The sequence below is a fragment of the Natator depressus genome, chromosome 13 (genome assembly GCF_965152275.1).
Source record: "Natator depressus isolate rNatDep1 chromosome 13, rNatDep2.hap1, whole genome shotgun sequence".
In the NCBI taxonomy this organism is placed as follows: domain Eukaryota; kingdom Metazoa; phylum Chordata; order Testudines; family Cheloniidae; genus Natator; species Natator depressus.
This window is the reverse complement of record NC_134246.1, coordinates 30,351,233-30,364,258: the sequence shown is the minus strand read 5'-3', so window position 1 is coordinate 30,364,258 and position 13,026 is coordinate 30,351,233. Positions and strand designations below refer to the sequence as shown.

Below are 13,026 nucleotides of genomic sequence, written 5' to 3'. Positions count from 1 at the left end.
CACCAGTGCCGAATAGAGGGGGAATAATCGCTTCCCTCGATCTGCTGGCAATACTCCTACTAATGCAGCCCAATATGCCGTTAGCCTTCTTGGCAACAAGGGCACACTGTTGACTCATATCCAGCTTCTCGTCCACTGTAATCCCCGGGTCCTTTTCTGCAGAACTGCCTTTACCCAGTCGGTCCCCAGCCTTTAGCAGTGCATGGGATTCTTCCATCCTAAGTACAGGACTCTACTTGTCCTTGTTGAACCTCATCAGATTTCTTTTGGCCCAATCCTCCAATTTGTCTAGGTCACTCTAGACCCTATCCCTACCCTCCAGCGTATCTATCTCTTTCCTCCCAGCTTAGTATCATCTGTGAATTTGCTGAGGGTGCAGTCCGTCCCATTATCCATGAAGATGTTGAACAAAACCGGCCCCAGGACCGACCTCTAGGGCACTCCGCTTGATACTGGCTGCCAACTAGACGTCGAGCTGTTGATCATTGCCCGCTGGGCCCAACGATCTAGCCAGCTTTCTATCCACCTTTTATAGTCCATCCATCCAATCCATACTTTAACTTGCTGACAAGAACACTGTGGGAGATCGTATCAAAAGCTTTGCTAAAGTCAAGGTATATCACGTCCACTGCTTTTCCCCATATCCACAGAGCCAGTTATCTCATCATAGAAGGCAATCAGGTTGGTCAGGCATGACTTTTTTCCTTGGTGAATCCATGCTGACTGTTCCTGATCACCTTCCTCTTCTCCAAGTGCTTCAATATGGATTCCTTGAGGACCTGCTGCTTGATTTTTCCCAGGACTGAGGTGAGGCTGACTATTCTGTAGTTCCCCAGATTCTCCTTCTTCCCTTTTTTAAAGATTGGCACTATATTTATTTGCCTTTTTCCAAGTGTCCGGGACCTCCCCTGGTCACCATGAGTTTTTCAAAGATAATGGCCAGTGCTCTGCAATCACATCAGCCAACTTCCTCAGCACCCTCAGATGCATTGGATCCGGCCCCATGGACTTGTGCATGTCCATTTTTTCTAAATAGTCTTTAACCTGTTCTTTCACCACTAAGGGATACTCACCTCCTCCCTATATATATATAAAAAAAAATCACATATTTGTGTGGCATCTTTTATTTTGTACAATTAAATACACAATTCTTCTGGCTATTTGTAGCTGCTTAGATGGAGTAGTATATAACATTTATGATGTGTGTTTATGATTCGTTGGTTTGGAAAGAACAGTTGTAACTCCCTGTTGTAAACAGTTGTAAAGCATGCATCAGTGTTCTGTTCCCCTGCTGCTCCGTATGCTTTGTGCCCAGATCTTACTGCCCTCTGATGTGTAACAGTTTTAATGCCACTGATCTAGAGTAACCTGTGGGTTCTGTGACACTTGTGTAAAATGTAGTACTTCTGTTGTGGATTTGTTTGCTTGTTTAAATCTAATATATAAAGAGCTGAGGTTTTTTGATGCCAACCTTAAGCTCAGTGGTGCTTCTAGTCTGCATGAGTACCTTCAGCCTAAAGAAATTCTAATCCAACTTCCAAAGAGCAAAGTGTCTTTTTAATAAACAACTTTCCTGAATTTGGCTGCTAGTAATATGCTCAGAGTAGGTTTCCTGAATCAAAACAATGGTGATTGGTTAGTCCCATAGGGGTGCATGTGTATGTGTAAATTTAATATTTTGGTATCTAAGAGTATTTCTTCACTTCAGAGTTAACTGGGAATCTTCTGAGATGTTGCCCTTTACTGCCTCTCCCACCAGAAAACAAATTTTTCACCCAAATTTAGTGGTGCTCTAAACCCAGGCTAGCTGGCCCTGCTGGAGTATAGGCTAGGCTCAGGTTCTGCTTTCATTTGAGCTGGTAACCCACCCACTTTGCAGTGAGGACACAGGCTAAATTGCTCAAGTGCTGGTAGTCTTCCAGTGCCTTCCCACAATTCGCTCCATGTGCTCATAAGGAAAGACAAGTTCTCCCACAATTCACTGGGAAAGAATCCCAGAGCAGCTCAGCTTATTACAGCACCAAGAACCATAGGATGTCCCCCATAGCACCCCTAGTGAGACACACGGGTAAATGTAGCACCAGTGAGGACACTAACTTGGGTAGGGCTTTGCGGTGTGGTTGCTTAGTTCTGGGCTAGGCGACCTTGGGTTCTGAATCTGATCACCTGAGTTAACTCTGCAGTGAAGATATACCCTCATTGTGTTAGAGGAACTGGTTCAAGAGTTCAACTTTAACATACTCGTACTTTGAAAGCAATTAAATTACAACCCGGCATGAATCTGTCTTCAGCATTTACCAGGTGCAAACCACTAAAATATCTAGGTGTGAAAATACAATTTCAAGAAAAGCATAATCACCCAGTTGGACATTGCTCTTGCTGTCCTACAGTTTGGCCTCTTTGACTTGATTTTCTTCCCTTCTTTCCTGCTCTTCCTAGTATAACAAATTTGCTGCTATGAAAAGTGTGGCCCATGACCTGAAGTGCCTAGAGTAGCCCAGACTGAAAATGGCAAGGTCCGGGCAGGCCGCAAAAAGAGAGCAGATTCTCCGGAAACTGATGGCTAACCCTATAGTTAGATTCACCAGTCACAACATTGTGCTCTTGATCCCCCATGCTGGTTATCCAGAAGCTTAAAAATAAATAAATCTCACAACCTCCTTTATTGCATTCCAGTATCTGGCTCCCAATCCATGACTAAGTCCAGTAAAGTAAGAAGTTACTTCAAACTCTGTTCACTTTACAAAATGTTCTTCTTATCCCCAAAGGACCAGAAACAGTACCAGATCAATACTTGTTTGGATCTTACCCAAAATACAACTCTGCTAGCCAATCCTTTATTATCTAAAACTAAAGGTTTTATTATATAAGAAAAGAAACAAAAAAGAAGAGAGTTGTTAAGAGTCAAAGCAATTAGATACATACATATGACTTCAGAGTTCATATATCACGTTCTTAACAGCATTGGATTGTTTGCTGGCTTGTAAAGTATCTGTGGAACACATCCAAAGCTTGGATAGGTCCATCAGTCCATTTTTCATAGCTTCAATTTGTAGAAAACTCACTCCAGAGCTGAGAAGCAGGATTGAAGACAAACTGGAGATGATGCAGCTGCTTTTTTATATCCTTTCCCATGCGGCTTGTATATCCTTTTTGTCCCAAACACAAGCTCACAGCACATGGGTACATAGGCGCCAACTTCTTCTGGTGCTGGTGGGTGCTCGACCTGCTCCTGACCTGCCCCCATTCCAACCCCTTCCCCAAAGTCCCCACCCCAACTCTGCCCCCTCCCTGCCCCATTGGACTCCTTTCCCAAATCCCTGCCCTGGCCCCGCCTCTTCCCCATCTCCTCCCCTGAGCAAGCCACGTTCCTGCTCCTCCCCCCTCCCTCCCAGAGCATGTTACACTGCGAAACAGCTGTTTTGCGGCGGCAAGCGCTGGGAGCTACGGGGAGAAGCGGGGATGTGGCGTGCTCAGGGGGGGAGGTGGAGGCTGAGGTGAGGTGAGGTGGGGGGGTGGAGAGGGGAGCTTGGCTGCCGGTGGGTGCAGAGCACCCACTAATTTTTTCCCGTGGGTGCTCCAGCCCCAGAGCACCCACAGAGTCGGCACCTATGCATGGGTATGGAAAAGTACGTGGAGTCCCCTGTCCATAAACATGTCCCTACATGTCCTGCTGACTAGGTGTAGCCCCTGTCTTCTCTCAGTGGGTTCCTTGTACAGCTGATTGCCCTTGATGGGCCATCAAGCAGGTTGGATAGTGCTAATACCGGTCTGTCTGGGGGTGTTGCCCAGAAACACAGGACAAGTTTGAGATACAGATATAACACATTTATAATTCATGATAAGATTAGATAGATATAACAATATTATCATATTTAGCAGATTATAACTTTTCCAGTGATACCTTACATGGCCTATCTTGTATACTATTCATTGCTATTTTGTAATATTGGTATCAGTATTTTAAATGTTCACCCACATAGCAGTCTCAATTAGCTCAGATGGGGCACTAGTTGGAGAGGAAAATATCAAGTGAGGTTTTTTTTTTCCAGATTGGGGGTGTGCAAAACATAATTTTAAGAAGAGTAAAAACTTGAGATTGAGGTGGCAGGGACTCAGTTTGGAGAAGAATGAGACCATTCTGATTGGAATCTGTGCCATTTCTCACCGGTTTGCAAGATAGAGGAATTGGAGGTGGCAGGTTGGATCCTAAGTTTCTTTTGGATGGTCAGAAAGCACAAGAAAGGTTTGTTCCATCGCTGCTTGGCCAGAAGGTTATCACTCTTTCCATCTGTGACCTCACTTCAATTATCCAGGCCTTTACCATCTTGAGATTGGATCATTGTAATGTGCTCTGCGGTGCTATACTTCCAGACCACTTGGAGACTCCAGCTTCTGCAGATTGTAGTGGGTCTGCTTGATAAGCTTGGCACCTCATGGAGAGCATACATTATACCTGGATTTGCACTGGCTCTTTGTTTCCAGGTGTAATTCAATGTGTTGATTCAAATCAATAAAAGCCCAAAGTGGTTTGGGACCTAATTACTTGAGAAACTGCCTCTCTCCTTTTGCAATACCTTGTCAGTTAAAAAAAAACAAAAAAAAAAAACACATGGCACACAAGCTGGTAGTCCCCTGGTTTTAAACAGCGAGGGTGGTGTGCTGGCAGAGTGTTTTCAGAGAGGGCCCCGGCATGTGGAATGCCTTCGTAGTCTGACAGAGTCCAAGCACACGGAACTTTCAGGCATGCGCCAAGGCTGTAGCTTTTGAGAAGGGTGGAATAGAGAGGGTTAAATGGATTGATGATTAATTTTGAATGGATGACTGTGTAAAATGTTCATGGTTCATTTCGTAAGGTTTGTAATTGGTTTTTATTTTACATGCGCTTAAAGCAATATATGGTGCATCTTTTTACATATGTACAAACAGTGCCAAGTGTGAGGAGTACTAATGCAATGACAGCCTTACTGACTTGTCCCCTAGATTGCTGCGTTTTACATATGGACCTTCATTTCCTCCGTTTAAAATTCCTGATGAAGATGCCAGTCTGATTCCTCCTGAAATGGACAACGAGTGCATTGCACAGACTTGGTTTCGCTTTTTACATATGCTGAGGTAATGTAATACTTATAAATGAATATGATATAAAGCATGCAAGAAAGAATATCAACAAATCCATGTTGGATGTGAGTGAAGTTATCCCAGCAAGGAGAGAGAACTAATGTTAAGTGTCTGAAATTAATAAAGACTACTAAAAAAGTGCTCCTTGTGACAGTGCCACAAGGGCTGTGAGTGGGAGTTAGAAAACGTTTTTCTCGTACAACTTAGTGGTTTTTGCAGAATTTAAGAGTTTGCCCCCCCCCCCCCCCAAAAAAATTATGATTTGGAGAGAAAAATTTGCAAATGTGACCTGATGCACCATTGTCTTTTAAGGCTGTAAACAGGAAGACTAAAACAATAGCTCTAGGAGATGTGAATTGCTTCCATTCATCTCAGTGAGGTATTAAATAATCTTTGTAGGTCACATTTTTTTAAAATGGGTGTGTATCCTTTTCTTGTTTGTTTATGATGTTCTTCAAGTGCTTGTTCATGTCCATTCCAATGTAGGTGTGCACGCACTGCATGTACCGCCACGGGAAAGTTTTTTTTCCCTCAGTGGTATCCGTCAGGTCGGCTCTGGTGCCCCTGGAGTCGTGCCGACATATAGGGGCCTGCCACCCCACCACTCCTTCAGTTCCTTTTTACCGCCTGTCATGGTTGCTGGAACTTCGGCTCATCTCTTGCATTCTGCAAATACCTTCTTTTCAGTGGACTTTTTTCTGTAAAAATTGTAAATAGTTACTGTTAGGATTAAGTTAGCAGGTAGCTAAGTAGTGTAATATAGGTAGTAGTGGTCCCTGCTTAGCGGGGCTAGGCCGCCCTGCACCACAGTATGCCTTGTTGCCAAGGGTTCAAACCGTGTATGGCATTCCACAAACCGATGCCGGTTAGTGACCCACATGATATCTGTCTTAAGTGCCTGGGAGAGACCCACGTGCAGGAATGGTGCAGGAGCTTCAGACCCAGGACAAAAAAGGACAGAGAAACTAGACTTAAGTTCCTCCATACGGAGGCAGCACTCCGTCACGCTTCGGAGCTGACGCAGGTGGAATCGGCACCGTGTACTTCTAGGTTAGTAAGAAGTGCCCTGCCGTCTCTGGTGGAGGTGCAGTGCGGTTCCACATCCCCGGTACCAAGAAAGGACTTTGCTACTGACGGTCTGGGGATCCTGGCATCGACATGAGTCCCCCAGCACAGAGGAAATCAATTCTGGCATGGGACTCCCGGCACCGCTCACAATCGCCGGTGCCTAAGAAAAAGCAGAAAAAGACAGATGGGGGGGTGCTGTCCAACCCCAAGGTCTGCAGGCGATAGGGCTTCTGGTAGAGTGTGACCCATGCTGGGCCAGTTGGAGGCACCAACACGGTGTGCGGCATCATCGACTCTGGCCCTGGAAAGGGTGTCATTGAGTCTGGAACCATTGGACTCCCTGCCAAGGGAGAGCCACCGCAGCACAACCGCCTTGGCTTTACCGTTTATGCTGGAGGCTGTAAGGGACCTCCTTTTCTCCGTGGTGCCACCATCCTTGGCCACAGTGACCACGCCAGAACTGAGGGCCACCGTGGCAGGGAGACAGGTGCTGGCGAAGGGCAAGCTGGTCATGATGTTGTGGCACGAATCCCCTCATTCATGGCACCACTCTCTGGCACTGGTCTGTACCGTCCCGCCTTGGTTGCCAAGAAGCCACTCCTCAGACTCTGATTTGGGAGCAGAGTCCTAAGCCTCACGCAGGAGCAGACATTGCTCCTATAGGCAGCACTCTGCGACCGGACGTGAGCCAGGGCATGCTGCCGGCGACATAGCCACCGGCACAATGGCAAATGCCCCTGCAGTGGCCATTTTGAAATCCCTGAGCGTTCCAACCTATCCAGGGGTCCCAGTCCATAAGGTTGTATTCTGCGATATCAGAGGCACGAGCTCCATCCCTCTTGGAAACAGGGATCAGTCCCCCTGTGCCGAGCCTGGTGCTGAACAGGAGGTTGCCTCCTTATAGGACCCATCTGGAGCAGAGGGAGAAGTACAGGGCCAGGTGCCTGTGCAGGCTTCTCCATCTTCCTCTCTCAACGAGGCAGTGCTGGGAACAGCTATGGTGCCCTCCCAGTAGGATTATAGGGTGCACCAGGAACTCCCAAGGAGGGTAGCTCAGAACCTGGGCATTCAACCAGAGGAGATCTCTGAATCCTCCCACACTTAGTGGATATTATAATGGCCTCAGGACCATCATGGGCTGCCCCTGCCATTGAAGGATGCCATCCTGGAGCTATAAAAGTTCTCTGGCAGACTCGCACATCCCTCCAACCTACTGCAAAGAGGATGGAGAGGAAGTACATTTGTCCCTCCCAAGGGGTATACATTTTTGTATGTTAACACCCCTCCCCCACCCCCGGCTCGCTGGTTGTTTTGGTGGTGAACAAAAGGGAGAGACAGAGGCAACAGGGGCGAACCCCTAAGGCCAAAGATGCCAAAAAACTCTTATCTTTTTGGCAGAAAGGTCTACTCTACTGAGCCACCAGCTCAAGATATACCAACCTACGAGCACTTGGTGGTTGGCAGACTTTAATTCCTGGAGTGCTATGGCAAAGTTCAGGGAGCTCTTGCTGCAGGAATCCAGGGGTGAGTTTTCAGCCATAGTGGAGGAAGGCAAAGCAGTGGCCACGGCATCTCTCCAGGTGGCTCTGGACACGGTAGTCTGCTCCTTGGCTTCGGTGGTGGTCATGAGGCAAAGCTTGTGGCTTCAGTCTTCGGGTCTACCCTATGAGGTCCAGCAGGCAATCCAGGACCTGTTGTTTGAAGGCAGATCACTCTCTTTGGAGCAAACTGATTTGAAGCTCCATAGCTTGAAAGACTCAAGGGCTACTCTGAAATCTTTTTGGGTCTGCATACACCAGCTCCTGCTAAGAAGCACAGGTTCTACCCTAAGCAGAAGAGACAGGAATACAGCAGGAGAAAGAACAGAGGCTATAGAAGGAGGCCCCTGTCCCAATCCTCATCTGCCCTAGCACCTGCCCCCCACCCCTTCCGAGACATTTGTCAGGGTTTAAGTAGGCCTTTTGAGGGTACGCCTCAGGATGGCGTACCAGGACGGTGTCTCGATCCTATTTCTCCTACGTTTTGTGGACCGGTTGTCCCACTTCTATCAGATGTGGGCCTGCATTACCACAAATTGTTGGGTAGTGTGCATGGTGGAAGTGGGATACACTCTCTTCAATTCAGTTCAGACCCATGATGCGTCATCAAACTGGCATCAGCACTGCCTAGCCTATCTCTCTGGGGTGTCATCCGGATGCACAGAACCAGTGTGAAATACGGTTATATCTTACATATCTATAACTCATGATACAAAGGTGATACAAACATATAAACAAGATTATCATATTTGGCAAATCATAACATTTTCACTGATACCTTACATGGCATATCTGATCAGATTCCTTGCAATTTTATAATATTGGTATCAATAGTGTTACAAATGTCTCATATTCCATACAGCATCACAGCGACCTCAAAACAATTGTTGGATTTGTGAAACCTCAACAGATTCATGAAGAAACTGAAGTTCCGCATGGTGTCCTTGGCCTCCATTATCCATCTCTAGATCCAGGGGACTGGTAGGCCGTCCTTGATTTAAAGGACATATATTTCTAGATTGCTGTCTTTCAAAGGCACAGAAGGTACGATTTGTGGTAAACCACAGACATTACCAGTTTATGGTACTCCATGCAAACCAGGCCAGAGATTTTCTCCCAGAAAGTCGGTTCAGAGCTATAGAGGCACTTCTAAAGAGCCTGAGGGATCGCCACAGCAAGAAACTGCTTAAAGCTTCTGGGGCATATGGCATCATGCACCTACGTGGTGCAATGTGCAAGACTGAGACTAAGACCTCTCCAGTCTTGGTTGGCATCTGTATAAACACCAAGTTGGCATCACCTGGACAAGGTCGTCTCATTTCCCCCGTTTTGATGATTTCCACCCTCCTTTGGTGGAAGACCTGGAGACAGTGTGTGCAGGAGTTCCATTCTTGAGACCTCCACCGTCAAGGTCTCTTGTCATAGACGCATCGGAGATGGGATGGGGGCCCACCTACGGACCTTCAGGACTCAAGGCTACTGGTCCCCAGAGGAACTTGAGTCGCACATCCAATGTGAAAGAAATGAGGGTGGTGTGCCTAGCCTGCCAAGCTTGGCAACTGCATGTCTGTCTTCACAGACAACACAACAGCAATGTTTTACATAAACAAACAGGGCAGAGCTCGCTCCTCTCCCCTATGTCAGGAGGCTCTGCACCTACGGGATTTCTGTATAGCCCATTCCATTAACCTCAAAGCCTCCTACCTCTCAGGGTCTCAGAACAAGCGAGTGGATCATCTCAGCAGATCCTCTTCCAACAGTCACGAGTGGTCCATTTGCACAGATGTCATGTTTTTCAGAGGCAGGGATTTCCCCAGGTAGATCTATTCGTGATGAAGTACAACAGGAAATGTCTTCAGTTCTGCTCCTTCCTAGGCCACAGTTTGGGTTCGCTCACAGACACCTTTCTCCTTCCGTGGACAGATCAGGTCTTTGCCACATTCCTTCCCACTTCTCTCATACACAGGGTCCTGCTGAAGGTCAGAAGGGATAGGACGGGGCTGATCCTGATAGCCCTGGCCTGGCTGCACCAGCACTGGTTCACCACCCTTCTAGATCTCTCGATGGACACATCAAACACCCTACCACTATTTCTGGACTCTTATCTTTCAAGATCACGGTCACCTATGTTACCCAAACCTCCAATATCTCCACCTCACAGCATGGAAGCTCCATGGTTGAGCCCAGCGGAATGGGCTTGCTCAGGGCCGGTTCATGAGGTTCTCTTGGGTAACAGGAAGCTGTCTTCTAGAGCCACTTACCTGGCAAAGTGAAAGATTCTTGATTTGGTCGATGCAGAAGGGTGTTTTGCCTACTGAGTCATCACTGCCCTTCATTTTAGATTACCTGCCTCACTTAAAGCAGGAGGGTCTGACGGCAGTCATCCACAAGGGTCCATCTATCTGTGATCTCTGCATTTCACCCTTGGGTGGGCGGCAGGTCGGTCTTCTCAAACTCAATCTGTGAACGGCTGTATCCACAGGTATCTCAATGTGGTGCTGACAAGGCTAACAAGACCCCTATTTGAGCCACCGGCAACATGCTCCCTGTTCTATCTGTCTTGGAAGGTGGCCTTCCTAGTCGCCATTACTTCTGCCAGAAGGGTGTCAGAAATCCAGGCTCTTATCTCCAAGCCACTGTGTATACTGTTGCCTTCAAGGACAAGGTACAGCTGTGGCCACACCCATCCTTTCTACCAAAGGTGGTCTCACAATTCAATAGTAACCAGGACCTCTTTCTGCCAGTCTTCTATCCTAAACCACACACAAGCTGAGATCTGAGGCGTGCACTAGCTTTCTCTGTAGAGGACCAAACTTTTTAGGAAGGCTGCCCAGCTATCCATAGCCATTACAGCCAGAACAAAAGGCCATCCAGTCTCGGCCCAGAGAATGTCATCATGAATCACTTTCTGTATCTGCTCATGCTATGACCTAGCAAAGCTCCCAGCTCCTTGGTTGACAGCCCACTCTACAAGAGCTCAACCATTGTCGGTGGCATTCGTGGCACAAGTTCCAACCGGGGTATGTGTAGAGTGGCAACTTGGTTGTCAGTCCACATGTTTGCGTCGCCCTATGCCATCATGCAACAAGCCAGAGATGATGTGGGCTTGCTATTAGTCAGCATGCGAATGAACTCTGAACCTTCCACCTGTATAACTGCTTGGGAGTCACCTATGTTGTAACGGACATGAGCAAGCACTTAAAGAAGAGAAAACGGTTACTAACCTTCCATAACTGTTCTTCGAGATGTGTTGCTCATGTCCATTCCACAACCCAGTATCCTGCACCTCTGTCGGAGTTAGCCGGCGAGAAGGAATTGGCAGGGTGGCAGGCCCCTGTATACTGGTGCTATGAGGGCACAACTCTAGGGGGCACCAGAGTTGACTCGACAGATACCGCGGAGGGGTAACTTTTTCTGGTGGTGGTGCACGTGGCACCTGCACAGCTATGTTGGAATGGACATGAGCAACACATCTTGAAGAACAGCAGTTACGGAAGGTTAGTCACTGTTTATCCATGATGAAAACCTGGAAGGTTGTTAGTGTGTGTATTGCTTGTGTTTTTTGTTGTTGTTGTGTTTTTTTATCAGAAATATGCAAAGTATGTCAGGTTTGGTCTGCATTGGTTTAGTTAAAGAAACTTTAGGAGTTCATTGTGAACTATGATATCTTATGAATGGCAAGGCTGTTCTAGCTTCACATTTTAGCTAAAGGAAATTTTTATTTAACTAGTTATTGCAGTTATATAGGTGTTAGTTTTAACAGTAACAAAAAATCCCTTTTCCCCTCCACCCCTTCAATTGCTCACCTGTCATTCGTGGTCCTCTTGATGTCACCGTTGGGCTAGTTCTCCATCTGCCATACTCTTTCAGCCTCAACAGGCTTTCAAGTGTTTTGTATCAACCATAAGAAAAGAAAAAGGCACATTTTTTCTTTGTAGGTCTTCTTTAGCAGGTCTGAAACCTGATGGCAGCAATTTAAATATTCGTAATAAGTGCTATGGCTCTTAACCAGTGTTGGGTACTGTTAGCTTGTCCAGAATTTGGATGGAAAAGACCTTTTCTGTAACTGCTCCATCCATCTGCAGGGTTGTTATCTACAGTGTATTCTCTGGATCTTCACCAGGTTTAATTTGAGATGGTAGCTCCATTCACTGACCGTGATTATAATTTTTATAAAAACTTTTTTTTATAAAACTTCAGGTCAGGTCAGTAGAAATGTTTCTCTGCTTTCTACAAATTTTTTTATTATAATTATACCACCTGAAAGCATGCTCTTGCAGCCTTAGAAACCAAAGTGTTGTAGCATTAAGACCCTGAAACTGATTTTCATTGTCCATGAAGAGAGAATAACTAGAAACAATTCTCTTATAATCTAAGGTGTTCGCAAAGAAATTAGTTTTGTAAAATCAAGCTATGTTAAATTGAGTGTCCTTTTAAATTTGCATAACTTACGCACATTGTCTGACTATCAACGGTTGCATATTTGGGTGTTAAGATTTTAACTGCTATGAGTACATTAAAATATCTTTTTTTTTTTTTTTTTTTTGGTAGTAATCCAGTGGATTTGAGTAACCCAGCCATTATAAGCTCTACCCCCAAATTTCAGGAGCAGTTTCTGAATGTGAGTGGAATGACTCAAGAATTGAATCAGTATCCCTGCCTTAAACATCTGCCTCATATATTCTTTCGTGCCATGCGTGGGATCAGCTGTTTAGTGGATGCGTTCCTAGGTAATCTTTCCACTTATTTGTATATAGTTAGAACATCACCATCTGTCCTAATTTAATACAAGACTTCAAGTAATCTTTGTTTATGCTTTTAGGTCTGGATTTTCAGAATTGTGTGCATGGGGTTTTTTCATGCACAACTAATGCTTTTGCCCACGTTCTCACAGCACATTTACCTGCAAATGGCAAATGAGACTTCTAACTGGCCAGTTATGTGTGCATAGTTATTACATTTGCCTGAATCATCCTACAAATGTGTACACAGTTCTGAAAAGCTGGGCTTAATATAGTACAGCCAAAATTTGTAAACTGGGCCTCCAAAATCAGGCTTCTAAGTCACCTTTTTTTTCAGCGGTTCTGAGCACCAACAATTTAGTTTATAAAGCTCTTTGAGGCACAGTGCTTATTACTATGAAGCACTGATCTTTGATTGTATTGCTCTTGGAATACAAATTTAATAATCGTTTAAGTCCATGGGATTTGCAGGTGCTCAGCATTGGTGAAAAACAAGCCACATTTGTTTAGGTGCCTCTTAAGAGTCTAGTTTAGGCCTCCAGGTTTCAAAATGTTGT

At 45.8% G+C, this 13,026-nt stretch overlaps 1 protein-coding gene across 4 annotated transcripts in view; it reads left to right on the top strand.

Annotated features, from left to right (window-relative positions):
* The window catches only part of RALGAPB (Ral GTPase activating protein non-catalytic subunit beta), a 118,070-nt gene that overhangs the window by 27,247 nt on the left and 77,797 nt on the right, over window positions 1-13,026 (top strand). For all 4 annotated transcript variants that reach the window (XM_074970364.1, XM_074970363.1, XM_074970362.1 and 1 more), the window contains exons 6-7: window positions 4,984-5,115; window positions 12,279-12,457. In XM_074970364.1, the coding sequence (XP_074826465.1) occupies window positions 4,984-5,115; window positions 12,279-12,457 (311 nt within the window). The remainder of the gene's footprint in view (window positions 1-4,983; window positions 5,116-12,278; window positions 12,458-13,026) is intronic.